The 27,458-nt window shown below is 45.2% G+C and overlaps 2 protein-coding genes and 14 non-coding genes across 16 annotated transcripts; 6 read left to right on the top strand and 10 right to left on the bottom strand.

The window, feature by feature from the left end:
• Positions 1-1,137: 1,137 nt before the first annotated feature.
• On the top strand, positions 1,138-1,209 carry trnae-cuc (transfer RNA glutamic acid (anticodon CUC)). Its single transcript has one exon. It is a non-coding gene; the product is annotated as a tRNA-Glu (tRNA).
• Positions 1,210-3,454: 2,245 nt separating this feature from the next.
• On the bottom strand, positions 3,455-3,526 carry trnae-uuc (transfer RNA glutamic acid (anticodon UUC)). Its single transcript has one exon. It is a non-coding gene; the product is annotated as a tRNA-Glu (tRNA).
• Positions 3,527-4,742: 1,216 nt separating this feature from the next.
• On the bottom strand, positions 4,743-4,815 carry trnar-acg (transfer RNA arginine (anticodon ACG)). Its single transcript has one exon. It is a non-coding gene; the product is annotated as a tRNA-Arg (tRNA).
• A 2,106-nt stretch (positions 4,816-6,921) lies between these two features.
• trnae-cuc (transfer RNA glutamic acid (anticodon CUC)) lies at positions 6,922-6,993 on the top strand. The gene has a single exon. It is a non-coding gene; the product is annotated as a tRNA-Glu (tRNA).
• A 934-nt stretch (positions 6,994-7,927) lies between these two features.
• Positions 7,928-8,000, bottom strand: trnar-acg (transfer RNA arginine (anticodon ACG)). The gene has a single exon. It is a non-coding gene; the product is annotated as a tRNA-Arg (tRNA).
• A 1,967-nt stretch (positions 8,001-9,967) lies between these two features.
• On the bottom strand, positions 9,968-10,040 carry trnar-acg (transfer RNA arginine (anticodon ACG)). The gene has a single exon. It is a non-coding gene; the product is annotated as a tRNA-Arg (tRNA).
• A 194-nt stretch (positions 10,041-10,234) lies between these two features.
• On the top strand, positions 10,235-10,306 carry trnae-cuc (transfer RNA glutamic acid (anticodon CUC)). The gene has a single exon. It is a non-coding gene; the product is annotated as a tRNA-Glu (tRNA).
• A 1,527-nt stretch (positions 10,307-11,833) lies between these two features.
• Positions 11,834-11,906, bottom strand: trnar-acg (transfer RNA arginine (anticodon ACG)). The gene has a single exon. It is a non-coding gene; the product is annotated as a tRNA-Arg (tRNA).
• Positions 11,907-12,100: 194 nt separating this feature from the next.
• On the top strand, positions 12,101-12,172 carry trnae-cuc (transfer RNA glutamic acid (anticodon CUC)). Its single transcript has one exon. It is a non-coding gene; the product is annotated as a tRNA-Glu (tRNA).
• A 396-nt stretch (positions 12,173-12,568) lies between these two features.
• On the bottom strand, positions 12,569-12,640 carry trnae-uuc (transfer RNA glutamic acid (anticodon UUC)). Its single transcript has one exon. It is a non-coding gene; the product is annotated as a tRNA-Glu (tRNA).
• Positions 12,641-13,856: 1,216 nt separating this feature from the next.
• On the bottom strand, positions 13,857-13,929 carry trnar-acg (transfer RNA arginine (anticodon ACG)). Its single transcript has one exon. It is a non-coding gene; the product is annotated as a tRNA-Arg (tRNA).
• A 162-nt stretch (positions 13,930-14,091) lies between these two features.
• On the top strand, positions 14,092-14,163 carry trnae-cuc (transfer RNA glutamic acid (anticodon CUC)). Its single transcript has one exon. It is a non-coding gene; the product is annotated as a tRNA-Glu (tRNA).
• Positions 14,164-16,114: 1,951 nt separating this feature from the next.
• Positions 16,115-16,186, top strand: trnae-cuc (transfer RNA glutamic acid (anticodon CUC)). The gene has a single exon. It is a non-coding gene; the product is annotated as a tRNA-Glu (tRNA).
• Positions 16,187-16,993: 807 nt separating this feature from the next.
• LOC128022743 (uncharacterized) lies at positions 16,994-20,932 on the bottom strand. The gene is made up of 4 exons (XM_052610545.1): positions 20,432-20,932; positions 20,099-20,308; positions 18,518-19,770; positions 16,994-18,408 (listed from the first exon to the last, which is right to left on the bottom strand). Exons 1-4 carry the CDS (start codon positions 20,889-20,891, stop codon positions 17,281-17,283), a joined length of 3,051 nt encoding a protein of 1,016 aa, XP_052466505.1. The 5' UTR covers positions 20,892-20,932; the 3' UTR covers positions 16,994-17,280.
• LOC128022767 (uncharacterized) lies at positions 20,917-23,501 on the bottom strand. Its single transcript, XM_052610559.1, has 9 exons — positions 23,355-23,501; positions 23,094-23,174; positions 22,862-22,972; positions 22,677-22,754; positions 22,360-22,554; positions 21,803-22,272; positions 21,365-21,692; positions 21,024-21,233; positions 20,917-20,940 (listed from the first exon to the last, which is right to left on the bottom strand). The coding sequence occupies exons 1-9, from the start codon at positions 23,499-23,501 to the stop codon at positions 20,917-20,919; spliced, it is 1,644 nt and encodes a 547-aa protein (XP_052466519.1).
• Positions 23,502-26,292: 2,791 nt separating this feature from the next.
• trnar-acg (transfer RNA arginine (anticodon ACG)) lies at positions 26,293-26,365 on the bottom strand. Its single transcript has one exon. It is a non-coding gene; the product is annotated as a tRNA-Arg (tRNA).
• Between the last annotated feature and the right edge of the window lie 1,093 nt (positions 26,366-27,458).

Raw genomic sequence — 27,458 nt, 5'->3', positions numbered from 1 at the left:
CACGGCAACCTTTATCTAGAGGAAAAACTGGAGTCAACCCCTGGCTGCGTACGAGAAAACCAGGAATCCTAACTGCTAGACCATATGGGAACTGGCCAGCTTTAACTGGCCACAAGCTTGTGGGCCACTTTCCATAAATGTGGCCAGTGTGGGCGCAGGGTTTTGTAGTGGCCTGTTGCTTTTGGTGTGTGACTGTAACAATGTGATAATAATTTGGCAATACAAGAATCATCCGAAGGGACGGTTTACTGAAATATATAGTGTTGCATGCATTCAAGGGACATGTTTGTTGACTCACACATGGTTCAGTTTTTTGGCCAGAATCCTGTGATTGCTGAATTTATACCTCGAACTGGTAATTAAGGTCTTGTCCAGGTGAAAATACTTGTGTCATGCATCTGAAAACACACATGGCAACCGTTATCTAGAGGAAAAACTGCCTATCGTCGGTCTGTCAAGGTACAAAACTGACATGTTGTGAGGTTAATAATGAAAGTGAGACCAATTTTTAATATGCTGATTATTCGCTCGTTCAGTTTAATGCAGATTACAAATTATTCTCAATGTCCAGGTGGCAATTAGTGATAAGGCTTCAAAATGGCAAGCCTGTGACATCAAAACCACATGGCATTGCACCCTTCAAAGTAGTAAAGCGGTTACAGAGTAGCGATGAAATTGTTCATTCTAGAATCAACTGGCCCACCAGCCTGCATTTTGTGAGACGAATGGCAATACCAAAGCATGTCCGTGTCTCCCCTAGACATCGGAATGGGTGTGCAGAATGTGCCTTTTTTTGGAAAAAATAGAAGAATGCCTAGAGAGTTGCCTTTTCTTTTGGACTTTGGAGAAAAAAAACACAACAACAAAATAAGCCGGAGAAAAACAAGCACAGAGCGAGCCAGCCAGGAGTCGAACCTAGAATCTTCTGATCCGTAGTCAGATGCGTTATCCATTGCGCCACTGGCCCAACAAAAGTAAAGGCCCCCGATTGTTACAGACTTGTTGGTTTTCGATGTGACGGTGGCAAGCATTGATGTCTGCTCATTCTCACCTTGTTATCAGGAGAACAGACTACCAGCCCTCCAGCCCTCCAGCCCACCAGCCCAGCAGCCCACGAGCCCTCCAGCCCACCATCCCTCCCTGGTGGTCTAGTGGTTAGGATTCGGCGCTCTCACCGCCGCGGCCCGGGTTCGATTCCCGGTCAGGGAAAGCTCTTTTGCCTTCCAATTGTGGACTGCGAATTCAAGCTCTGCTGACAGCTGTGAGAAAGCCAGCTCCAAGCCAAAACATTGGTGGGAACATGAAAAAAACACCTCCTTCGAGCCGGAGTTGAACCAGCGACCTAAGGATGGCCAACACTCCAACCTACAGTCCTCCGCTCTACCAGCTGAGCTATCGAAGGGGCAAAGGGCTAGTCAGAACCTCGACCTATCAGGGTTCTGTAGCTCTACTGCTGGCCAAAAAGTCACTTCTGGTGCAGGAAGATTTGCTGGATTTTTGAGGAGGGAAGCAAAAAGGAGCATGCATTCCCATACCGGGAGTTGAACCCGGGCCGCCTGGGTGAACACCAGGAATCCTAACCGCTAGACCGTATGGGCTTTGGACACTTTAAACTGGCCATGGGCTTCTGGCGCACTTTCCATACATGTGGTCAGCGTGGGCGCAGGACCTTGTAGTGGCCTGTTGCTTTAGTTCTGGGACTGTAACAATGTGATAATAATTTGGCAAAACAAGAATTATCCAAAAGGACGGTTTTCTGAATTATATAGTGTTGTATGCATTCAGGGAATCTGTTTTTTCACTCAACCCGGGGGTTCAGTGTATTTGGGCAGATTCCTGTGATTGCAGAATTGATTCCTCAAACTGGTAATTAAGCTCTTGTCCAAGTGAAAATACTCGTGTCATCCATTTGAAAACACACACGGCAACCTTTATCTAGAGGAAAAACTGGAGTCAACCCCTGGCTGCGTACAAGAAAACCAGGAATCCTAACTGCTAGACCATATGGGAACTGGCCAGCTTTAACTGGCCACAAGCTTGTGGGCCACTTTCCATAAATGTGGCCAGTGTGGGCGCAGGGTTTTGTAGTGGCCTGTTGCTTTTGGTGTGTGACTGTAACAATGTGATAATAATTTGGCAATACAAGAATCATCCGAAGGGACGGTTTACTGAAATATATAGTGTTGCATGCATTCAAGGGACATGTTTGTTGACTCACACATGGTTCAGTTTTTTGGCCAGAATCCTGTGATTGCTGAATTTATACCTCGAACTGGTAATTAAGGTCTTGTCCAGGTGAAAATACTTGTGTCATGCATCTGAAAACACACATGGCAACCGTTATCTAGAGGAAAAACTGCCTATCGTCGGTCTGTCAAGGTACAAAACTGACATGTTGTGAGGTTAATAATGAAAGTGAGACCAATTTTTAATCCGCAAAATTGCTGATTATTCGCTCGTTCAGTTTAATGCAGATTACAAATTATTCTCAATGTCCAGGTGGCAATTAGTGATAAGGCTTCAAAATGGCAAGCCTGTGACATCAAAACCACATGGCATTGCACCCTTCAAAGTAGTAAAGCGGTTACAGAGTAGCGATGAAATTGTTCTTTCTAGAATCAACTGGCCCACCAGCCTGCATTTTGTGAGACGAATGGCAATACCAAAGCATGTCCGTGTCTCCCCTAGACATCGGAATGGGTGTGCAGAATGTGCCTTTTTTTGGAAAAAATAGAAGAATGCCTAGAGAGTTGCCTTTTCTTTTGGACTTTGGAGAAAAAAAACACAACAACAAAATAAGCCGGAGAAAAACAAGCACAGAGCGAGCCAGCCAGGAGTAGAACCTAGAATCTTCTGATCCGTAGTCAGACGCGTTATCCATTGCGCCACTGGCCCACCAAAAGTAAAGACCCCTGATTGTTACAGACTTGTTGGTTTTCGATGTGACGGTGGCAAGCATTGATGTCTGCTCATTCTCACCTTGTTATCAGGAGAACAGACTACCAGCCCTCCAGCCCTCCAGCCCACCAGCCCAGCAGCCCACGAGCCTTCCAGCCCACCATCCCTCCCTGGTGGTCTAGTGGTTAGGATTCGGCGCTCTCACCGCCGCGGCCCGGGTTCGATTCCCAGTCAGGGAAAGCTCTTTTGCCTTCCAATTGTGGACTGCGAATTCAAGCTCTGCTGACAGCTGTGAGAAAGCCAGCTCCAAGCCAAAACATTGGTGGGAACATGAAAAAAACACCTCCTTCGAGCCGGAGTTGAACCAGCGACCTAAGGATGGCCAACACTCCAACCTACAGTCCTCCGCTCTACCAGCTGAGCTATCGAAGGGGCTAAGGGCTAGTCAGAACCTCGACATATCAGGGTTCTGTAGCTCTACTGCTGGCCAAAAAGTCACTTCTGGTGCAGGAAGATTTGCTGGATTTTTGAGGAGGGAAGCAAAAAGGAGCATGCATTCCCATACCGGGAGTTGAACCCGGGCCGCCTGGGTGAAAACCAGGAATCCTAACCGCTAGACCATATGGGATCTGGACACTTTAAACTGGCCATGGGCTTCTGGCGCACTTTCCATACATGTGGTCAGCGTGGGCGCAGGACCTTGTAGTGGCCTGTTGCTTTAGTTCTGTGACTGTAACAAAGTGATAATAATTTGGCAAAACAAGAATTATCCAAAAGGACGGTTTTCTGAATTATATAGTGTTGTATGCATTCAGGGAATCTGTTTTTTCACTCAACCCGGGGGTTCAGTGTATTTGGGCAGATTCCTGTGATTGCAGAATTGATTCCTCAAACTGGTAATTAAGCTCTTGTCCAAGTGAAAATACTCGTGTCATCCATTTGAAAACACACACGGCAACCTTTATCTAGAGGAAAAACTGGAGTCAACCCCTGGCTGCGTACGAGAAAACCAGGAATCCTAACTGCTAGACCATATGGGAACTGGCCAGCTTTAACTGGCCACAAGCTTGTGGGCCACTTTCCATAAATGTGGCCAGTGTGGGCGCAGGGTTTTGTAGTGGCCTGTTGCTTTTGGTGTGTGACTGTAACAATGTGATAATAATTTGGCAATACAAGAATCATCCGAAGGGACGGTTTACTGAAATATATAGTGTTGCATGCATTCAAGGGACATGTTTGTTGACTCACACAAGGTTCAGTTTTTTGGCCAGAATCCTGTGATTGCTGAATTTATACCTCGAACTGGTAATTAAGGTCTTGTCCAGGTGAAAATACTTGTGTCATGCATCTGAAAACACACATGGCAACCGTTATCTAGAGGAAAAACTGCCTATCGTCGGTCTGTCAAGGTACAAAACTGACATGTTGTGAGGTTAATAATGAAAGTGAGACCAATTTTTAATATGCTGATTATTCGCTCGTTCAGTTTAATGCAGATTACAAATTATTCTCAATGTCCAGGTGGCAATTAGTGATAAGGCTTCAAAATGGCAAGCCTGTGACATCAAAACCACATGGCATTGCACCCTTCAAAGTAGTAAAGCGGTTACAGAGTAGCAATGAAATTGTTCATTCTAGAATCAACTGGCCCACCAGCCTGCATTTTGTGAGACGAATGGCAATACCAAAGCATGTCCGTGTCTCCCCTAGACATCGGAATGGGTGTGCAGAATGTGCCTTTTTTTGGAAAAAATAGAAGAATGCCTAGAGAGTTGCCTTTTGTTTTGGACTTTGGAGAAAAAAAACACAACAACAAAATAAGCCGGAGAAAAACAAGCACAGAGCGAGCCAGCCAGGAGTCGAACCTAGAATCTTCTGATCCGTAGTCAGACGCGTTATCCATTGCGCCACTGGCCCACCAAAAGTAAAGACCCCCGATTGTTACAGACTTGTTGGTTTTCGATGTGACGGTGGCAAGCATTGATGTCTGCTCATTCTCACCTTGTTATCAGAAGAACAGACTACCAGCCCTCCAGCCCTCCAGCCCACCAGCCCAGCAGCCCACCATCCCTCCCTGGTGGTCTAGTGGTTAGGATTCGGCGGTCTCACCGCCGCGGCCAGGGTTCGATTCCCGGTCAGGGAAAGCTCTTTTGCCTTCCAATTGTGGACTGCGAATTCAAGCTCTGCTGACAGCTGTGAGAAAGCCAGCTCCAAGCCAAAACATTGGTGGGAACATGAAAAAAACACCTCATTCGAGCCGGAGTTGAACCAGCGACCTAAGGATGGCCAACACTCCAACCTACAGTCCTCCGCTCTACCAGCTGAGCTATCGAAGGGGCTAAGGGCTAGTCAGAACCTCGACATATCAGGGTTCTGTAGCTCTACTGCTGGCCAAAAAGTCACTTCTGGTGCAGGAAGATTTGCTGGATTTTTGAGGAGGGAAGCAAAAAGGAGCATGCATTCCCATACTGGGAGTTGAACCCGGGCCGCCTGGGTGAAAACCAGGAATCCTAACCGCTAGACCATATGGGATTTGGACACTTTAAACTGGCCATGGGCTTCTGGCGCACTTTCCATACATGTGGTCAGCGTGGGCGCAGGACCTTGTAGTGGCCTGTTGCTTTAGTTCTGTGACTGTAACAATGTGATGATAATTTGGCAAAACAAGAATTATCCAAAAGGACGGTTTTCTGAATTATATAGTGTTGTATGCATTCAGGGAATCTGTTTTTTCACTCAACCCGGGGGTTCAGTGTATTTGGGCAGATTTCTGTGATTGCAGAATTGATTCCTCAAACTGGTAATTAAGCTCTTGTCCAAGTGAAAATACTCGTGTCATCCATTTGAAAACACACACGGCAACCTTTATCTAGAGGAAAAACTGGAGTCAACCCCTGGCTGCGTACGAGAAAACCAGGAATCCTAACTGCTAGACCATATGGGAACTGGCCAGCTTTAACTGGCCACAAGCTTGTGGGCCACTTTCCATAAATGTGGCCAGTGTGGGCGCAGGGTTTTGTAGTGGCCTGTTGCTTTTGGTGTGTGACTGTAACAATGTGATAATAATTTGGCAATACAAGAATCATCCGAAGGGACGGTTTACTGAAATATATAGTGTTGCATGCATTCAAGGGACATGTTTGTTGACTCACACATGGTTCAGTTTTTTGGCCAGAATCCTGTGATTGCTGAATTTATACCTCGAACTGGTAATTAAGGTCTTGTCCAGGTGAAAATACTTGTGTCATGCATCTGAAAACACACATGGCAACCGTTATCTAGAGGAAAAACTGCCTATCGTCGGTCTGTCAAGGTACAAAACTGACATGTTGTGAGGTTAATAATGAAAGTGAGACCAATTTTTAATATGCTGATTATTCGCTCGTTCAGTTTAATGCAGATTACAAATTATTCTCAATGTCCAGGCGGCAATTAGTGATAAGGCTTCAAAATGGCAAGCCTGTGACATCAAAACCACATGGCATTGCACCCTTCAAAGTAGTAAAGCGGTTACAGAGTAGCGATGAAATTGTTCATTCTAGAATCAACTGGCCCACCAGCCAGCATTTTGTGAGATGAATGGCAATACCAAAGCATGTCCGTGTCTCCCCTAGACATCGGAATGGGTGTGCAGAATGTGCCTTTTTTTGGAAAAAATAGAAGAATGCCTAGAGAGTTGCCTTTTCTTTTGGACTTTGGAGAAAAAAAACACAACAACAAAATAAGCCGGAGAAAAACAAGCACAGAGCAAGCCAGCCAGGAGTCGAACCTAGAATCTTCTGATCCGTAGTCAGACGCGTTATCCATTGCGCCACTGGCCCACCATTAGTAAAGACCCCCGATTGTTACAGACTTGTTGGTTTTCGATGTGACGGTGGCAAGCATTGATGTCTGCTCATTCTCACCTTGTTATCAGGAGAACAGACTACCAGCCCTCCAGCCCACCAGCCCACCAGCCCACCAGCCCACGAGCCCTCCAGCTCTCCTGCCCACCAGCCCACGAGCCCTCCAGCCCACCATCCATCCCTGGTGGTCTAGTGGTTAGGATTCGGCGCTCTCACCGCCGCGGCCCGGGTTCGATTCCCGGTCAGGGAAAGCTCTTTTGCCTTCCAATTGTGGACTGCGAATTCAAGCTCTGCTGACAGCTGTGAGAAAGCCAGCTCCAAGCCAAAACATTGGTGGGAACATGAAAAAAACACCTCCTTCGAGCCGGAGGTGAACCAGCGACCTAAGGATGGCCAACACTCCAACCTACAGTCCTCCGCTCTACCAGCTGAGCTATCGAAGGGGCTAAGGGCTAGTCAGAACCTCGACATATCAGGGTTCTGTAGCTCTACTGCTGGCCAAAAAGTAAAAAAAAAAAAACCAGGAATCCTAACTGCTAGACCATATGGGAACTGGCCAGCTTTAACTGGCCACAAGCTTGTGGGCCACTTTCCATAAATGTGGCCAGTGTGGGCGCAGGGTTTTGTAGTGGCATGTTGCTTTTGGTGTGTGACTGTAACAATGTGATAATAATTTGGCAATACAAGAATCATCCGAAGGGACGGTTTACTGAAATATATAGTGTTGCATGCATTCAAGGGACATGTTTGTTGACTCACACAAGGTTCAGTTTTTTGGCCAGAATCCTGTGATTGCTGAATTTATACCTCGAACTGGTAATTAAGGTCTTGTCCAGGTGAAAATACTTGTGTCATGTCCAGGTGGCAATTAGTGATAAGGCTTCAAAATGGCAAGCCTGTGACATCAAAACCACATGGAATTGCACCCTTCAAAGTAGTAAAGCGGTTACAGAGTAGCGATGAAATTGTTCATTCTAGAATCAACTGGCCCACCAGCCTGCATTTTGTGAGACGAATGGCAATACCAAAGCATGTCCGTGTCTCCCCTAGACATCGGAATGGGTGTGCAGAATGTGCCTTTTTTTGGAAAAAATAGAAGAATGCCTAGAGAGTTGCCTTTTGTTTTGGACTTTGGAGAAAAAAAACACAACAACAAAATAAGCCGGAGAAAAACAAGCACAGAGCGAGCCAGCCAGGAGTCGAACCTAGAATCTTCTGATCCGTAGTCAGACGCGTTATCCATTGCGCCACTGGCCCACCATTGGTAAGGAAACCCGATTGTTACAGACTTGTTGGTTTTCGATGTGACGGTGGCAAGCATTGATGTCTGCTCATTCTCACCTTGTTATCAGGAGAACAGACTACCAGCCCTCCAGCCCACCAGCCCACCAGCCCACGAGCCCTCCAGCCCTCCTGCCCACCAGCCCACGAGCCCTCCAGCCCACGAGCCCTCCAGCCCACCATCCCTCCCTGGTGGTCTAGTGGTTAGGATTCGGCGCTCTCGCCGCCGCGGCCCGGGTTCGATTCCCGGTCAGGGAAAGCTCTTTTGCCTTCCAATTGTGGACTGCGAATTCAAGCTCTGCTGACAGCTGTGAGAAAGCAATCTCCAAGCCAAAACATTGGTGGGAACATGAAAAAAACACCTCCTTCGAGCCGGAGTTGAACCAGCGACCTAAGGATGGCCAACACTCCAACCTACAGTCCTCCGCTCTACCAGCTGAGCTATCGAAGGGGCTAAGGGCTAGTCAGAACCTCGACATATCAGGGTTCTGTAGCTCTACTGCTGGCCAAAAAGTCACTTCTGGTGCAGGAAGATTTGCTGGATCAGAACCTCGACATATCAGGGTTCTGTAGCTCTACTGCTGGCCAAAAAGTCACTTCTGGTGCAGGAAGATTTGCTGGATTTTTGAGGAGGGAAGCAAAAAGGAGCATGCATTCCCATACCGGGAGTTGAAGCCGGGCCGCCTGGGTGAAAACCAGGAATCCTAACCGCTAGACCATATGGGATTTGGACACTTTAAACTGGCCATGGGCTTCTGGCGCACTTTCCATACATGTGGTCAGCGTGGGTGCAGGACCTTGTAGTGGCCTGTTGCTTTAGTTCTGTGACTGTAACAATGTGATAATAATTTGGCAAAACAAGAATTATCCAAAATGACGGTTTTCTGAATTATATAGTGTTGTATGCATTCAGGGAATCTGTTTTTTCACTCAACCCGGGGGTTCAGTGTATTTGGGCAGATTCCTGTGATTGCAGAATTGATTCCTCAAACTGGTAATTAAGCTCTTGTCCAAGTGAAAATACTCGTGTCATCCATTTGAAAACACACACGGCAACCTTTATCTAGAGGAAAAACTGGAGTCAACCCCTGGCTGCGTACGAGAAAACCAGGAATCCTAACTGCTAGACCATATGGGAACTGGCCAGCTTTAACTGGCCACAAGCTTGTGGGCCACTTTCCATAAATGTGGCCAGTGTGGGCGCAGGGTTTTGTAGTGGCCTGTTGCTTTTGGTGTGTGACTGTAACAATGTGATAATAATTTGGCAATACAAGAATCATCCGAAGGGACGGTTTACTGAAATATATAGTGTTGCATGCATTCAAGGGACATGTTTGTTGACTCACACATGGTTCAGTTTTTTTGGCCAGAATCCTGTGATTGCTGAATTTATACCTCGAACTGGTAATTAAGGTCTTGTCCAGGTGAAAATACTTGTGTCATGCATCTGAAAACACACATGGCAACCGTTATCTAGAGGAAAAACTGCCTATCGTCGGTCTGTCAAGGTACAAAACTGACATGTTGTGAGGTTAATAATGAAAGTGAGACCAATTTTTAATATGCTGATTATTCGCTCGTTCAGTTTAATGCAGATTACAAATTATTCTCAATGTCCAGGTGGCAATTAGTGATAAGGCTTCAAAATGGCAAGCCTGTGACATCAAAACCACATGGCATTGCACCCTTCAAAGTAGTAAAGCGGTTACAGAGTAGCGATGAAATTGTTCATTCTAGAATCAACTGGCCCACCAGCCAGCATTTTGTGAGATGAATGGCAATACCAAAGCATGTCCGTGTCTCCCCTAGACATCGGAATGGGTGTGCAGAATGTGCCTTTTTTTGGAAAAAATAGAAGAATGCCTAGAGAGTTGCCTTTTCTTTTGGACTTTGGAGAAAAAAAACACAACAACAAAATAAGCCGGAGAAAAACAAGCACAGAGCGAGCCAGCCAGGAGTCGAACCTAGAATCTTCTGATCCGTAGTCAGACGCGTTATCCATTGCGCCACTGGCCCACCATTAGTAAAGACCCCCGATTGTTACAGACTTGTTGGTTTTCGATGTGACGGTGGCAAGCATTGATGTCTGCTCATTCTCACCTTGTTATCAGGAGAACAGACTACCAGCCCTCCAGCCCACCAGCCCACCAGCCCAGGAGCCCTCCAGCCCTCCTGCCCACCAGCCCACCAGCCCTCCAGCCCACCATCCATCCCTGGTGGTCTAGTGGTTAGGATTCGGCGCTCTCACCGCCGCGGCCCGGGTTCGATTCCCGGTCAGGGAAAGCTCTTTTGCCTTCCAATTGTGGACTGCGAATTCAAGCTCTGCTGACAGCTGTGAGAAAGCCAGCTCCAAGCCAAAACATTGGTGGGAACATGAAAAAAACACCTCCTTCGAGCCGGAGTTGAACCAGCGACCTAAGGATGGCCAACACTCCAACCTACAGTCCTCCGCTCTACCAGCTGAGCTATCGAAGGGTCTAAGGGCTAGTCAGAACCTCGACATATCAGGGTTCTGTAGCTCTACTGCTGGCCAAAAAGTCAAAAAAAAAAAAAACCAGGAATCCTAACCGCTAGACCATATGGGATCTGGACACTTTAAACTGGCCATGGGCTTCTGGCGCACTTTCCATACATGTGGTCAGCGTGGGCGCAGGACCTAGTAGTGGCCTGTTGCTTTAGTTCTGTGACTGTAACAATGTGATAATAATTTGGCAAAACAAGAATTATCCAAAAGGACGGTTTTCTGAATTATATAGTGTTGTATGCATTCAGGGAATCTGTTTTTTCACTCAACCCGGGGGTTCAGTGTATTTGGGCAGATTCCTGTGATTGCAGAATTGATTCCTCAAACTGGTAATTAAGCTCTTGTCCAAGTGAAAATACTCGTGTCATCCATTTGAAAACACACACGGCAACCTTTATCTAGAGGAAAAACTGGAGTCAACCCCTGGCTGCGTACAAGAAAACCAGGAATCCTAACTGCTAGACCATATGGGAACTGGCCAGCTTTAACTGGCCACAAGCTTGTGGGCCACTTTCCATAAATGTGGCCAGTGTGGGCGCAGGGTTTTGTAGTGGCCTGTTGCTTTTGGTGTGTGACTGTAACAATGTGATAATAATTTGGCAATACAAGAATCATCCGAAGGGACGGTTTACTGAAATATATAGTGTTGCATGCATTCAAGGGACATGTTTGTTGACTCGCACATGGTTCAGTTTTTTGGCCAGAATCCTGTGATTGCTGAATTTATACCTCGAACTGGTAATTAAGGTATTGTCCAGGTGAAAATACTTGTGTCATGCATCTGAAAACACACATGGCAACCGTTATCTAGAGGAAAAACTGCCTATCGTCGGTCTGTCAAGGTACAAAACTGACATGTTGTGAGGTTAATAATGAAAGTGAGACCAATTTTTAATCCGCAAAATTGCTGATTATTCGCTCGTTCAGTTTAATGCAGATTACAAATTATTCTCAATGTCCAGGTGGCAATTAGTGATAAGGCTTCAAAATGGCAAGCCTGTGACATCAAAACCACATGGCATTGCACCCTTCAAAGTAGTAAAGCGGTTACAGAGTAGCGATGAAATTGTTCTTTCTAGAATCAACTGGCCCACCAGCCTGCATTTTGTGAGACGAATGGCAATACCAAAGCATGTCCGTGTCTCCCCTAGACATCGGAATGGGTGTGCAGAATGTGCCTTTTTTTGGAAAAAATAGAAGAATGCCTAGAGAGTTGCCTTTTCTTTTGGACTTTGGAGAAAAAAAACACAACAACAAAATAAGCCGGAGAAAAACAAGCACAGAGCGAGCCAGCCAGGAGTCGAACCTAGAATCTTCTGATCCGTAGTCAGACGCGTTATCCATTGCGCCACTGGCCCACCAATAGTAAAGACCCCCGATTGTTACAGACTTGTTGGTTTTCGATGTGACGGTGGCAAGCATTGATGTCTGCTCATTCTCACCTTGTTATCAGGAGAACAGACTACCAGCCCTCCAGCCCACCAGCCCACCAGCCCACGAGCCCTCCAGCCCTCCTGCCCACCAGCCCACGAGCCCTCCAGGCCACCATCCATCCCTGGTGGTCTAGTGGTTAGGATTCGGCGCTCTCACCGCCGCGGCCCGGGTTCGATTCCCGGTCAGGGAAAGCTCTTTTGCCTTCCAATTGTAGACTGCGAATTCAAGCTCTGCTGACAGCTGTGAGAAAGCCAGCTCCAAGCCAAAACATTGGTGGGAACATGAAAAAAACACCTCCTTCGAGCCGGAGTTGAACCAGCGACCTAAGGATTGCCAACACTCCAACCTACAGTCCTCCGCTCTACCAGCTGAGCTATCGAAGGGGCTAAGGGCTAGTCAGAACCTCGACATATCAGGGTTCTGTAGCTCTACTGCTGGCCAAAAAGTCACTTCTGGTGCAGGAAGATTTGCTGGATCAGAACCTCGACATATCAGGGTTCTGTAGCTCTACTGCTGGCCAAAAAGTCACTTCTGGTGCAGGAAGATTTGCTGGATTTTTGAGGAGGGAAGCAAAAAGGAGCATGCATTCCCATACCGGGAGTTGAACCCGGGCCGCCTGGGTGAAAACCAGGAATCCTAACCGCTAGACCATATGGGATTTGGACACTTTAAACTGGCCATGGGCTTCTGGCGCACTTTCCATACATGTGGTCAGCGTGGGCGCAGGACCTTGTAGTGGCCTGTTGCTTTAGTTCTGTGACTGTAACAATGTGATAATAATTTGGCAAAACAAGAATTATCCAAAAGGACGGTTTTCTGAATTATATAGTGTTGTATGCATTCAGGGAATCTGTTTTTTCACTCAACCCGGGGGTTCAGTGTATTTGGGCAGATTCCTGTGATTGCAGAATTGATTCCTCAAACTGGTAATTAAGCTCTTGTCCAAGTGAAAATACTCGTGTCATCCATTTGAAAACACACACGGCAACCTTTATCTAGAGGAAAAACTGGAGTCAACCCCTGGCTGCGTACAAGAAAACCAGGAATCCTAACTGCTAGACCATATGGGAACTGGCCAGCTTTAACTGGCCACAAGCTTGTGGGCCACTTTCCATAAATGTGGCCAGTGTGGGCGCAGGGTCTTGTAGTGGCCTGTTGCTTTTGGTGTGTGACTGTAACAATGTGATAATAATTTGGCAATACAAGAATCATCCGAAGGGACGGTTTACTGAAATATATAGTGTTGCATGCATTCAAGGGACATGTTTGTTGACTCACACATGGTTCAGTTTTTTGGCCAGAATCCTGTGATTGCTGAATTTATACCTCGAACTGGTAATTAAGGTCTTGTCCAGGTGAAAATACTTGTGTCATGCATCTGAAAACACACATGGCAACCGTTATCTAGAGGAAAAACTGCCTATCGTCGGTCTGTCAAGGTACAAAACTGACATGTTGTGAGGTTAATAATGAAAGTGAGACCAATTTTTAATATGCTGATTATTCGCTCGTTCAGTTTAATGCAGATTACAAATTATTCTCAATGTCCAGGTGGCAATTAGTGATAAGGCTTCAAAATGGCAAGCCTGTGACATCAAAACCACATGGCATTGCACCCTTCAAAGTAGTAAAGCGGTTACAGAGTAGCGATGAAATTGTTCTTTCTAGAATCAACTGGCCCACCAGCCTGCATTTTGTGAGACGAATGGCAATACCAAAGCATGTCCGTGTCTCCCCTAGACATCGGAATGGGTGTGCAGAATGTGCCTTTTTTTGGAAAAAATAGAAGAATGCCTAGAGAGTTGCCTTTTCTTTTGGACTTTGGAGAAAAAAAACACAACAACAAAATAAGCCGGAGAAAAACAAGCACAGAGCGAGCCAGCCAGGAGTCGAACCTAGAATCTTCTGATCCGTAGTCAGACGCGTTATCCATTGCGCCACTGGCCCACCATTAGTAAAGACCCCCGATTGTTACAGACTTGTTGGTTTTCGATGTGACGGTGGCAAGCATTGATGTCTGCTCATTCTCACCTTGTTATCAGGAGAACAGACTACCAGCCCTCCAGCCCACCAGCCCACCAGCCCACGAGCCCTCCAGCCCACCATCCATCCCTGGTGGTCTAGTGGTTAGGATTCGGCGCTCTCACCGCCGCGGCCCGGGTTCGATTCCCGGTCAGGGAAAGCTCTTTTGCCTTCCAATTGTGGACTGCGAATTCAAGCTCTGCTGACAGCTGTGAGAAAGCCAGCTCCAAGCCAAAACATTGGTGGGAACATGAAAAAAACACCTCCTTCGAGCCGGAGTTGAACCAGCGACCTAAGGATGGCCAACACTCCAACCTACAGTCCTCCGCTCTACCAGCTGAGCTATCGAAGGGGCTAAGGGCTAGTCAGAACCTCGACATATCAGGGTTCTGTAGCTCTACTGCTGGCCAAAAAGTCACTTCTGGTGCAGGAAGATTTGCTGGATCAGGACCTCGACATATCAGGGTTCTGTAGCTCTACTGCTGGCCAAAAAGTCACTTCTGGTGCAGGAAGATTTGCTGGATTTTTGAGGAGGGAAGCAAAAAGGAGCATGCATTCCCATACCGGGAGTTGAACCCAGGCCGCCTGGGTGAAAACCAGGAATCCTAACCGCTAGACCATATGGGATTTGGACACTTTAAACTGGCCATGGGCTTCTGGCGCACTTTCCATACATGTGGTCAGCGTGGGCGCAGGACCTTGTAGTGGCCTGTTGCTTTAGTTCTGTGACTGTAACAATGTGATAATAATTTGGCAAAACAAGAATTATCCAAAAGGACGGTTTTCTGAATTATATAGTGTTGTATGCATTCAGGGAATCTGTTTTTTCACTCAACCCGGGGGTTCAGTGTATTTGGGCAGATTCCTGTGATTGCAGAATTGATTCCTCAAACTGGTAATTAAGCTCTTGTCCAAGTGAAAATACTCGTGTCATCCATTTGAAAACACACACGGCAACCTTTATCTAGAGGAAAAACTGGAGTCAACCCCTGGCTGCGTACGAGAAAACCAGGAATCCTAACTGCTAGACCATATGGGAACTGGCCAGCTTTAACTGGCCACAAGCTTGTGGGCCACTTTCCATAAATGTGGCCAGTGTGGGCGCAGGGTTTTGTAGTGGCCTGTTGCTTTTGGTGTGTGACTGTAACAATGTGATAATAATTTGGCAATACAAGAATCATCCGAAGGGACGGTTTACTGAAATATATAGTGTTGCATGCATTCAAGGGACATGTTTGTTGACTCACACATGGTTCAGTTTTTTGGCCAGAATCCTGTGATTGCTGAATTTATACCTCGAACTGGTAATTAAGGTCTTGTCCAGGTGAAAATACTTGTGTCATGCATCTGAAAACACACATGGCAACCGTTATCTAGAGGAAAAACTGCCTATCGTCGGTCTGTCAAGGTACAAAACTGACATGTTGTGAGGTTAATAATGAAAGTGAGACCAATTTTTAATATGCTGATTATTCGCTCGTTCAGTTTAATGCAGATTACAAATTATTCTCAATGTCCAGGCGGCAATTAGTGATAAGGCTTCAAAATGGCAAGCCTGTGACATCAAAACCACATGGCATTGCACCCTTCAAAGTAGTAAAGCGGCTACAGAGTAGCGATGAAATTGTTCATTCTAGAATCAACTGGCCCACCAGCCAGCATTTTGTGAGATGAATGGCAATACCAAAGCATGTCCGTGTCTCCCCTAGACATCGGAATGGGTGTGCAGAATGTGCCTTTTTTTGGAAAAAATAGAAGAATGCCTAGAGAGTTGCCTTTTCTTTTGGACTTTGGAGAAAAAAAACACAACAACAAAATAAGCCGGAGAAAAACAAGCACAGAGCAAGCCAGCCAGGAGTCGAACCTAGAATCTTCTGATCCGTAGTCAGACGCGTTATCCATTGCGCCACTGGCCCACCATTAGTAAAGACCCCCGATTGTTACAGACTTGTTGGTTTTCGATGTGACGGTGGCAAGCATTGATGTCTGCTCATTCTCACCTTGTTATCAGGAGAACAGACTACCAGCCCTGCAGCCCACCAGCCCACCAGCCCACGAGCCCTCCAGCCCTCCTGCCCACCAGCCCACGAGCCCTCCAGCCCACCATCCATCCCTGGTGGTCTAGTGGTTAGGATTCGGCGCTCTCACCGCCGCGGCCCGGGTTCGATTCCCGGTCAGGGAAAGCTCTTTTGCCTTCCAATTGTGGACTGCGAATTCAAGCTCTGCTGACAGCTGTGAGAAAGCCAGCTCCAAGCCAAAACATTGGTGGGAACATGAAAAAAACACCTCCTTCGAGCCGGAGTTGAACCAGCGACCTAAGGATGGCCAACACTCCAACCTACAGTCCTCCGCTCTACCAGCTCCGCCAAAGCTGGGGAACAATTGTCTGTATAAGAAGGGGGGGAAGAGGGGAGAGAGAGGAAGAGAAGCGCGAGAAATTCAGGAAATCGTAGGTTCGAATCCACGCTGTCACATAAAGTTATGCGTGTATTTGTTAAAAATCGTAAATCGATTGTTTCGTGTCCAAGTTTGATTTTAAAAGTAATGTATTTGAATTTAATTATTGTTTCATTTCTAAGATTGATTTTGACAGTAATGTTTTTGATTTAATAATTCTTTCGTTTCTAAGATTGATTTTTATTTTATTCTCATTATCATTAGTCAAAGTGCATTTATTAAGGCAATCATTTCCTGTGGCAGTAGGGACAAAATAACCTCCTTATTACGGCATTCACACTTTATTGTATCATATTACTTACTGCAAAGCTACACGTGACACTGAATTTAACTGTAAACTGAATGTCATTACATTCAATAAAACAAATAAATACAACACACCAGTCAAAGAGAAATATATTTATTAACTATATACATATTTAAAAAAATGTAGGAAAAGTACTAAATTCAATATAAAATTAAGAATTTTAAGTGCACACGCTATATAAAATAAGTACAAAAAAATATATAAATATATACATCAAAATCTACACATTTTGGTATTTTACTTTATACTGCTTCCTCTACACATAAACCTTTCTATAATAATAATAATAATAGTTTAACTTTATTTAATATGTATATATATTTCCATATGTATTATAGTGTATTCACATACATACCCACATGTTTATAATAATAATAATAATAATAATAATAATACAAGATAAAAAAAAGTGCACAGTATAACTCTTTAACATTAAATATGGCTGGAAGATAAAAAACAGAACAGATCCAACCAAGAGAACAAAATGAATGTATCACACATAAATAAATGAGTTATCTTCTCATAATCTGTAACCACTGCTCCTTTGTAATTGTTTCTTTATTAGGGCAATATATTTTGCCTTTGTACTGGCTATGGCCAGTTTCTTGAGTACGAAATTGGCCACACTTTCTGCACGAATTTGCTTTTACAGTGCGATTGTACGATCGTTTGGTTGGAGTGGCTGTGTCATTTGCAGGTGGCTCAGAGGAAATTGCTCCAGGGTTAATGGTGGAAAATGGGGCTGGGCAGGGCACCAGAAACATCTGAGACACAACAGGGGCAGTGGGTGTGTCAGGAACCAATGGGTGTGGTGCTGTCGGCCTGGGACAAATTGTCCTTAGCTGGCTGGACGTGGCTGAACGCTGAGGGTGTACGGCTGATGGCCAGATTGAAGTTGCTGTGGCAGATGTACAGGTAGCTGAGGGCGCAATCTTTCTAAACTTTGTCTTTGCCTGTCCAGCTGTGTCTGGTGGCATCTGGTAGGTATGCAACTGGTGGCTATATTGTGGAGGCACAACAGGCTGTACTCGTGCTGGAGGCAAAACATCCAAAGCCACTGGACGTGCCTCTGGAAGGTCCAGCCCTTGCAACAGCAAGGAGACCTCCTGACCCTTTAAACGGTTATTGTGCCATGTCGTAAGGGTCCTCTGATTTACCTCAACTAGCTGAAGGGTTGTGTCACTCATCACCGTTCCATTGCTCAGGATTAGCTGCCGAATTTTTCTGTAATCACGAAGAATGAGATCCCATCTAGACAGACATTCTGTCCGCTGTTTCTTGGGGCTTCGGTGGATGTTACATAACCTTATGAAAATCATTTCAACAAGGCGACAGCAATTAGGCCACTGTGCTGGAGAGCCGCTAGAACCCAAAACACACCTTTTTGTGCTGTCGACACCAGGAGTGAAGACAGCTTTCTTTTTTGGGGACCTAAAACGTCCTGTAAGTAGCCTGTCTTGATGACGAGCAGCATACACCACCCTGTCTTTATCAAATTTGTCCAGGTTCTGCCACAGACCCACAATGGTCGCAACTTGTTGGTTGGTAAGTGTGAGGCTTGTCTGTGTGCGCAGCTCCACCAGACACTCTGCCAACGCATCCACCCGGTCCATTCCAGGAATGCAGTGTTCGTCAACAGCCTGGAAATATATAACTGTTGGTTAGGTATTTACATGCTGTTAAGTAAGTTTACTGCTTAATGGCAGATAACTAAATGAGTGACAATTCGTATAGAAAAGGAAATTTTACCATTGCTGAGGGCACTGGTGTATCTAAAGGATCCTGGACACTGGGTACTGGTGCAGCTGAAGGAGCCCGGACTCTGAGCAGTGGTGGAGCCTGGACACTGGGCAGTGGTGGAGTCTGGACACTGGGCAGTGGTGCAGCTACACTGGGCACTGGTGCAGCTGAAGGAGCCCGGACTCTGAGCAGTGGTGGAGCCTGGACACTGGGCAGTGGTGGAGTCTGGACACTGGGCAGTGGTGCAGCTACACTGGGCACTGGTGCAGCTGAAGGAGCCCGGACTCTGAGCAGTGGTGGAGCCTGGACACTGGGCAGTGGTGGAGTCTGGACACTGGGCAGTGGTGCAGCTACACTGGGCACTGGTGCAGCTGAAGGAGCCCGGACTCTGAGCAGTGGTGGAGCCTGGACACTGGGCAGTGGTGGAGTCTGGACACTGGGCAGTGGTGGAGTCTGGACACTGGGCAGTGGTGCAGCTACACTGGGCACTGGTGCAGCTGAAGGAGCCCGGACTCTGAGCAGTGGTGGAGCCTGGACACTGGGCAGTGGTGGAGTCTGGACACTGGGCAGTGGTGCAGCTACACTGGGCACTGGTGCAGCTGAAGGAGCCCGGACTCTGAGCAGTGGTGGAGCCTGGACACTGGGCACTGGTGCAGCTGAAGGAGCCCGGACTCTGAACAATGGTGGAGCCTGGACACTGAGCAGTGATGCAGCTACACTGGGCACTGGTGCAGTTGAAGGAGCCCGGACTCTGAGCAGTGGTGGAGCCTGGACACTGGGCAGTGGTGGAGTCTGGACACTGGGCAGTGGTGGAGTCTGGACACTGGGCAGTGGTGGAGTCTGGACACTGGGCAATGGTGGAGTCTGGACACTGGGCAGTGGTGGAGTCTGGACACTGGGCAGTGGTGGAGTCTGGACACTGGGCAATGGTGGAGTCTGGACACTGGGCAGTGGTGGAGTCTGGACAATGGGCAGTGGTGGAATTTTGACACTGGGCAGTGGTGCAGCTGTAGGAGCCTGGACACTGGGAACTGGTGCAGCTGGTAGAACTGGTGGACCTGAAAGGACTAAGTCATCTGATGCCACAAGATTTGCCACTGTGGCTTCCTCTCCAAAGAAATCAATGAAACCCTCATCCTTTTCCACTTGCTCCTCCACATCTATCTCCTCCAGCAATTGAGAGGTCCTATCAGAGGTAGGGCACATGTCCTCCAGGGGCTGACTATTCTGCCTCAACAAGTACTGTACTCCAATGAGCTCCCCTGAGGAAATATTTGTAACAGGAAACATTTTTAATGGAAATTATGCAGAAAGGTTTATTTAGAAATGCAGTAAATATTTTGTTGTCCACTTCTGTATGAACAATATATATCTAATTCAGAGGGTATCATAAAAAGACAGGATTACTCTATATTCTACTATGTATTTTATTTTCTGCCCTGAAACCTAGAACACAGAATAATGTATAAATATTCTGGTAGTATAATTTTTCTCTGATATGTCAAAATTACATTATTATTGTCCAAAAGCACTTGTAATTTTACCAAAAACATGCTACATCATGAGCTGCATTTATCAAAATATTTTTACCTGTGTATACTGCAGGTGGAGTGAAGCTAGGGACCAATTTCCTGCCATACAACTTATTGTAGTTCTCATTGACAGAGTAAACCAGCTCCCCTGTGTAAGAGCGCAGAGTTGAACCTCCATCTGCAACAGCAGCTTCAGCCCGGTCCTGATTCCAGCGTAATAAACCTTCCAGGAGATAAATCTGGAAGTTCAGGCTGTTTGCGCTGTTCCCTAGAAAAAGAAATAGAAAGCCAAATATTGCTTTGAGAAAATGCAAAACATAAAATTTAATCTGCAAATATCTTGATAAACAGGAATTAGTGGCAAAATGTGGTATATTCTGACATGACAAACCTGGAATAAATCTGTTTAGGTGGCAGTGAAATGATTCCAGGGATGTGGAGCCTCTGGCACAACGATAAGTTTTTAGAACCACCCCACCCTTGCTTGTAGTTCCAGTTTCAGTATAGAGCGGCACATTTGGAGGGTCTTGGATACAGGTGATGTGCCGCCTCTGGACATTCCAGATGTGCTGCATTCTCACACTGTCAAGTAGAGGAACACCAAGAGCATCATTCCCCTTGCCACCCATGAGCTCTCTGATGAGCATATCAAGGAGGCGGAAAGTGGTTTCTTCTCCCCGTGTTCTCCTCCTGCAGTGCTGGAGCAGCTCAGCTTTAGTTAAATGATGGTCCAGTTCTGCCTCCGACAGAGTAGGCCAGCCCTGTTGGATGAGTTGCTCCCTTTTGGCCTGTCTCAGCAGAGTGAGATCCCCTGCATCCCACTCAAAAATACAGGATGACAGCCTTGCCATAAAAGTAGGGTACAACTGGTGGGCGTCAGTGGTGCACCCTACTGCCAGACTTCGCATAAAATGCCAAATGTCTAGGCGGACGATGACATCTGGCCAGCCGCTGAACCGCCTCTTCAATTTAGTCTCTCCCACTTTCTTGCAACAATCACAGTCCACATAAATGATAGTGGGAGGATCAACACCAGCACTCCGGTATCGCTCCATGAGCCCTGCAGCCATGAGGTCTAACCCAGCCCCTTCATTCGCAGTCAGGACACTCATCAGCACCTGACCTATCTCATTGCCCACTGAGGTAAGCCACTGTGCTGTGCCTTTCGCAGGCCCGCTCAACTTCTTGGTGATCTGAAAGAAACAATAAGCATAGCAAATAATACAACATGCATCCAAATCAGTTACACTGAAAAAAATAAAGCTCTCTTGGTCTAACAATACATTATAGATAAGGGTACAGTCAATTAAGCAGCTTATCTGACCTTCTTAGTTGAATCCATTTTTAAGATTGATCCATACGTGGATGTTATGCTGGCCTTTATGTGATCGAGCCTGTTGAGAATGTCCTGACTATATACAGTGAGGAGCCATTTGTAGCTGGGTACTGAAGCAAGTGGTGGTGGCTCCTGGAAGTGCAGCAGATGCAGGCCACGATTATCAAAAAAGGCCACACACTCTGATGTGTACCGAAGCGCACGTTTCAACCACTCCTCACTGTGGTTCTCTCTCAGCTGGCCGATGATCCTCACTGGGCCATTCCCCATGCCCCTCTCACGCAGCAAGCGAAGAACCCGAATGTCACAGGCATACCTTGGAAAAAAGCATTCATTTAAGTATCTTATTATAAGGTATCTAATTATTGTAGGAAATATTTATCAGAAAGGGTAGAACATAAGTGAAAATGACTGCAAAATAATTACTTGCGTGTGAGGATGACCCTGAATTCAGATCGATGGGCCAGGTCCAACTGCTGCAGCACAGCTTGACTCCAGGACAGATAGCTGGTTCTACACCTGGTGCAGATCAGGGTCTCTGTCACCAGGTTGTAGTATCTGTCAATGTCTAACACCTGTCGTACCCTCCTGTGCAGTCCACCACCACACAGCTGTTGCCTGGCACAGGCAGGGTTAGTACACTGGAGCCGCACCTTCCACAGCTTATATGGCATCCAGAGCAAGAGACGCTGTGAAAAAAACCTATCAGGTGTTGGAGCTTGGTGGTACAACAGGGCTGGTGGTGGGGGGTGATACCACAACTGTAGGTTTTCACGCAGCTCCAGCTTTCCCTTTGCACCAACCCTAAAAAGTGCTTCTGACACCCACTTCTGGTCTTGCTGTGGCATTGTCTGTGGCCACAGAAGGGGGAGATCTTCTGGCTGAGATGAGACCTGCTGATATTATAAAAAACACTGGTTTAAATAAAAGCTAAGAGAGCATTAAATGATGAAGACATGTATATATTTTGAATGAGATCTTACTGGGCTCCTCACAACAGTATTCTCAGAAACAGTTGATGGCGTTGCTGTTTTTTTGATGCGTTGTGAACTCTGAGGTGGAGGAAGGAAGAAGGAAGAGGAGGACTGGATGACGGGCTGATGAGGTTTGGGGGATGGAGGAGGATGAGGATCAGAGGGTGGACATGAAACTGTAGCTGAACTGGAGTGCTCTAACATCTGTGGAGTCAAACATTATGAATAATTTATTAAGGGGATTGCCATGTTTTTAATACATTAAAATTACATAGTGATAAAGTCATGATGACATTATAAAAGTCTTGATGTCTTTTAATATTAACCTGAGAGGTTTTCCTCTGGGTGCTCAAATTAGGTTTTGCTGCTGCCACATGTGAGCCTCCAAACCTTGACTTTTCAAACTAAAAAGATTTGTCATGGTTAGTGATAACAAAACCCTAACACTATAGTTAAAGGTTGAGATGTTTCAGTATCTGCAGTGATGCATGCAATAGTGTGGTCTGCTTACCATTGACAATGTCAGTTTAGGTCTCTTTGCAGGACATGACACATCGCTGACAGAGGGTGTGCTTTGGGCCGGGGTGCTCTGTGATGCTTCCCCTGTGACTGGTGGATGAACCTGTGACACATGCATAAAGTACAAAACAGTCTTCCTAATGTGATTTTAGATATAAAGACACATTGATGTTGCAAACACATCTATCTATTTATGCAACTTGAACCAGGCTAATTGAAGTTACCTTGTGAAAGCCACAAATACATGTCTGAGCTTCCTTCAGAAGAGTGGTCTGTCCCCTCATTTGCAGAGGGCACTTTTCTATCTGTGAACATGAATTATACCTCTGACACTGGATCTCAAAACAGCAATAAGTCATCATAATTATATCAATATAACATTGTATTTACATGTAATTACTTAACCATACACATAAATAAAAATACCACAATGTATTGTCAAAAAAGTTTGTTAGTTTGCCCATGAATCTAGCTGCATAACTTACCTTCTGATACATCTCATGCCATCGTTTTTGTCGGGGAGAAGGTCTATTCCCCTGTGTAGATGGCCAAACTCCTGTTTGGGCAAAAATCTCCAGACGCGCAAGCCATTCAGCATTACTCATGCCTTTGTGAGACTTAGCTGAAGCCATGTCGTTGCCTGAAACACTACATAACACGTTACACTAACTGCCATTGTAGCCTGTAGCATTTACCCTCCTGTTGTGTTCATTTCATGATAGCTAGTTGTGTTCCTGGTCCAGAACGACCGCCATATTATAGCAGATTATAAGTTCATTATAATACACATATTATCTTACATATAACATGTTGTGATTTATTTATTTATTATTTAATGCCATGTCAGCAGCAGGGGCTATATTCATGCCAAGAGGAAACATTTCAATTGCACAATTCAGTCATATATATAATGTCAAAACAATTATATAACATTTATATATATATATATATATATATATATATATATATATATATATATATATATATATATATATATATATATATATATATATATATATATATATATATATATATATATATATATATATATATATATATATATATATATATATATATATATATATGTTTGTATGTATGTGTGTATGTTTGTACAAATATAAAAAAATACATATAATAAGATTATAACAAGAATAAAAGTATAAGAACAATTACATAGAGTCTTAACAAGTTGTGATAGATCTTTCTATTATGGCTGTATGTCTCAATGACCTAGGCTCATACAACACGTTTATGAGTATAAATAAATAAATAAATATATAGCATTATGGATTAATTTGACTAAAACAAATACTCAGATTAAACATATTGTGGTCTTTCAACTGTGTCCATGTGATAAGGGCATGAACCTGAATGTATAAACTTATCCATTCACTTCTTTTGACTGGTCATAACATATGTACAAACATATAACATACGTGTAAAAGTTAAACAAAACATTAACATTTTCCAAATTTATTTTGTGTGTTCAAATGCCGCATTTGGAAAAAGCTGTGGAACCTTATTACAATTAAATAAAAAGCATTTTTTTTTTCATTGAGAAAACTTGTTAATCGGTTAAATTCGACATATTTACAGTTACGTTAGCTCCGGTCGTAATAGTATTTACACATCAGTGACAGTTGACGTTACGTAGTATCAAGCGGTAATCATAGGCTAATTTACATGGCCAATCTTGCTATTCCTAAAGAACAAAAATCCTAAACCATTTCATTCATATCAAGATATAAATAACATACATGAGCGGAATGTAAATAATTTAACGTTACCTGAGCGGAGATTACATGCAATTGGCGAGGACGTGCGTGATTGGTGTATGAGAAATAGACCTTGCCATTTCATTGGACGCGGAAAAATAGAGATCGCAACGTGATTGATTTATAAAAGATAGAAGTCGTAAGGTGATTGGTTTTTAAAAGATAGAAGTCGTAACGTGATTGGTTTTCAAAAGATAGAGGTCGTAACGTGATTGGTTTTCAAAAGATAGAGGTCATAACGTGATTGGTTTTTAAAAGATAGAAGTCGGCATACTATTGGATTAATTTTACAGACTTGTGGTTGTCAGGTACCGCCATCGAAGGGGCTAAGGGCTAGTCAGAACCTCGACATATCAGGGTTCTGTAGCTCTACTGCTGGCCAAAAAGTAAAAAAAAAAAAACCAGGAATCCTAACCGCTAGACCATATGGGATCTGGACACTTTAAACTGGCCATGGGCTTCTGGGGCACTTTCCATACATGTGGTCAGCGTGGGCGCAGGACCTTGTAGTGGCCTGTTGCTTTAGTTCTGTGACTGTAACAATATGATAATAATTTGGCAAAACAAGAATTATCCAAAAGGACGGTTTTCTGAATTATATAGTGTTGTATGCATTCAGGGAATCTGTTTTTTCACTCAACCCGGGGGTTCAGTGTATTTGGGCAGATTCCTGTGATTGCAGAATTGATTCCTCAAACTGGTAATTAAGCTCTTGTCCAAGTGAAAATACTCGTGTCATCCATTTGAAAACACACACGGCAACCTTTATCTAGAGGAAAAACTGGAGTCAACCCCTGGCTGCGTACAAGAAAACCAGGAATCCTAACTGCTAGACCATATGGGAACTGGCCAGCTTTAACTGGCCACAAGCTTGTGGGCCACTTTCCATAAATGTGGCCAGTGTGGGCGCAGGGTCTTGTAGTGGCCTGTTGCTTTTGGTGTGTGACTGTAACAATGTGATAATAATTTGGCAATACAAGAATCATCCGAAGGGACGGTTTACTGAAATATATAGTGTTGCATGCATTCAAGGGACATGTTTGTTGACTCACACATGGTTCAGTTTTTTGGCCAGAATCCTGTGATTGCTGAATTTATACCTCGAACTGGTAATTAAGGTCTTGTCCAGGTGAAAATACTTGTGTCATGCATCTGAAAACACACATGGCAACCGTTATCTAGAGGAAAAACTGCCTATCGTCGGTCTGTCAAGGTACAAAACTGACATGTTGTGAGGTTAATAATGAAAGTGAGACCAATTTTTAATATGCTGATTATTCGCTCGTTCAGTTTAATGCAGATTACAAATTATTCTCAATGTCCAGGTGGCAATTAGTGATAAGGCTTCAAAATGGCAAGCCTGTGACATCAAAACCACATGGCATTGCACCCTTCAAAGTAGTAAAGCGGTTACAGAGTAGCGATGAAATTGTTCTTTCTAGAATCAACTGGCCCACCAGCCTGCATTTTGTGAGACGAATGGCAATACCAAAGCATGTCCGTGTCTCCCCTAGACATCGGAATGGGTGTGCAGAATGTGCCTTTTTTTGGAAAAAATAGAAGAATGCCTAGAGAGTTGCCTTTTCTTTTGGACTTTGGAGAAAAAAAACACAACAACAAAATAAGCCGGAGAAAAACAAGCACAGAGCGAGCCAGCCAGGAGTCGAACCTAGAATCTTCTGATCCGTAGTCAGACGCGTTATCCATTGCGCCACTGGCCCACCATTAGTAAAGACCCCCGATTGTTACAGACTTGTTGGTTTTCGATGTGACGGTGGCAAGCATTGATGTCTGCTCATTCTCACCTTGTTATCAGGAGAACAGACTACCAGCCCTCCAGCCCACCAGCCCACCAGCCCAGCAGCCCACCATCCCTCCCTGGTGGTCTAGTGGTTAGGATTCGGCGGTCTCACCGCCGCGGCCAGGGTTCGATTCCCGGTCAGGGAAAGCTCTTTTGCCTTCCAATTGTGGACTGCGAATTCAAGCTCTGCTGACAGCTGTGAGAAAGCCAGCTCCAAGCCAAAACATTGGTGGGAACATGAAAAAAACACCTCATTCGAGCCGGAGTTGAACCAGCGACCTAAGGATGGCCAACACTCCAACCTACAGTCCTCCGCTCTACCAGCTGAGCTATCGAAGGGGCTAAGGGCTAGTCAGAACCTCGACATATCAGGGTTCTGTAGCTCTACTGCTGGCCAAAAAGTCACTTCTGGTGCAGGAAGATTTGCTGGATTTTTGAGGAGGGAAGCAAAAAGGAGCATGCATTCCCATACTGGGAGTTGAACCCGGGCCGCCTGGGTGAAAACCAGGAATCCTAACCGCTAGACCATATGGGATTTGGACACTTTAAACTGGCCATGGGCTTCTGGCGCACTTTCCATACATGTGGTCAGCGTGGGCGCAGGACCTTGTAGTGGCCTGTTGCTTTAGTTCTGTGACTGTAACAATGTGATGATAATTTGGCAAAACAAGAATTATCCAAAAGGACGGTTTTCTGAATTATATAGTGTTGTATGCATTCAGGGAATCTGTTTTTTCACTCAACCCGGGGGTTCAGTGTATTTGGGCAGATTTCTGTGATTGCAGAATTGATTCCTCAAACTGGTAATTAAGCTCTTGTCCAAGTGAAAATACTCGTGTCATCCATTTGAAAACACACACGGCAACCTTTATCTAGAGGAAAAACTGGAGTCAACCCCTGGCTGCGTACGAGAAAACCAGGAATCCTAACTGCTAGACCATATGGGAACTGGCCAGCTTTAACTGGCCACAAGCTTGTGGGCCACTTTCCATAAATGTGGCCAGTGTGGGCGC

Source organism: Carassius gibelio, chromosome A11 (assembly GCF_023724105.1).
Source record: "Carassius gibelio isolate Cgi1373 ecotype wild population from Czech Republic chromosome A11, carGib1.2-hapl.c, whole genome shotgun sequence".
NCBI lineage: Eukaryota > Metazoa > Chordata > Actinopteri > Cypriniformes > Cyprinidae > Carassius > Carassius gibelio.
This window is presented reverse-complemented; position numbering and strand designations above follow the sequence as displayed.

What these genes read in the sequence shown, in the direction of transcription:
- LOC128022743 (XM_052610545.1), bottom strand. Translation starts at nt 20,891, where the DNA reads ATGGCAAGGCTGTCATCCTGTATTTTTGAGTGGGATGCAGGGGATCTC. An exon ending in CCTAAACAGATTTATTCCAG is followed by an intron (nt 20,309 to 20,431) that starts GTTTGTCATGTC and finishes TTCTTTTTCTAG; the next exon opens with GGAACAGCGCAAACAGCCTG. An exon ending in TCCACCTGCAGTATACACAG is followed by an intron (nt 19,771 to 20,098) that starts GTAAAAATATTT and finishes ATATTTCCTCAG; the next exon opens with GGGAGCTCATTGGAGTACAG.
- LOC128022767 (XM_052610559.1), bottom strand. Translation starts at nt 23,501, where the DNA reads ATGGCTTCAGCTAAGTCTCACAAAGGCATGAGTAATGCTGAATGGCTT. An exon ending in GTATTTGTGGCTTTCACAAG is followed by an intron (nt 22,973 to 23,093) that starts GTAACTTCAATT and finishes CATGTGTCACAG; the next exon opens with GTTCATCCACCAGTCACAGG. An exon ending in CTAAACTGACATTGTCAATG is followed by an intron (nt 22,755 to 22,861) that starts GTAAGCAGACCA and finishes AAATCTTTTTAG; the next exon opens with TTTGAAAAGTCAAGGTTTGG.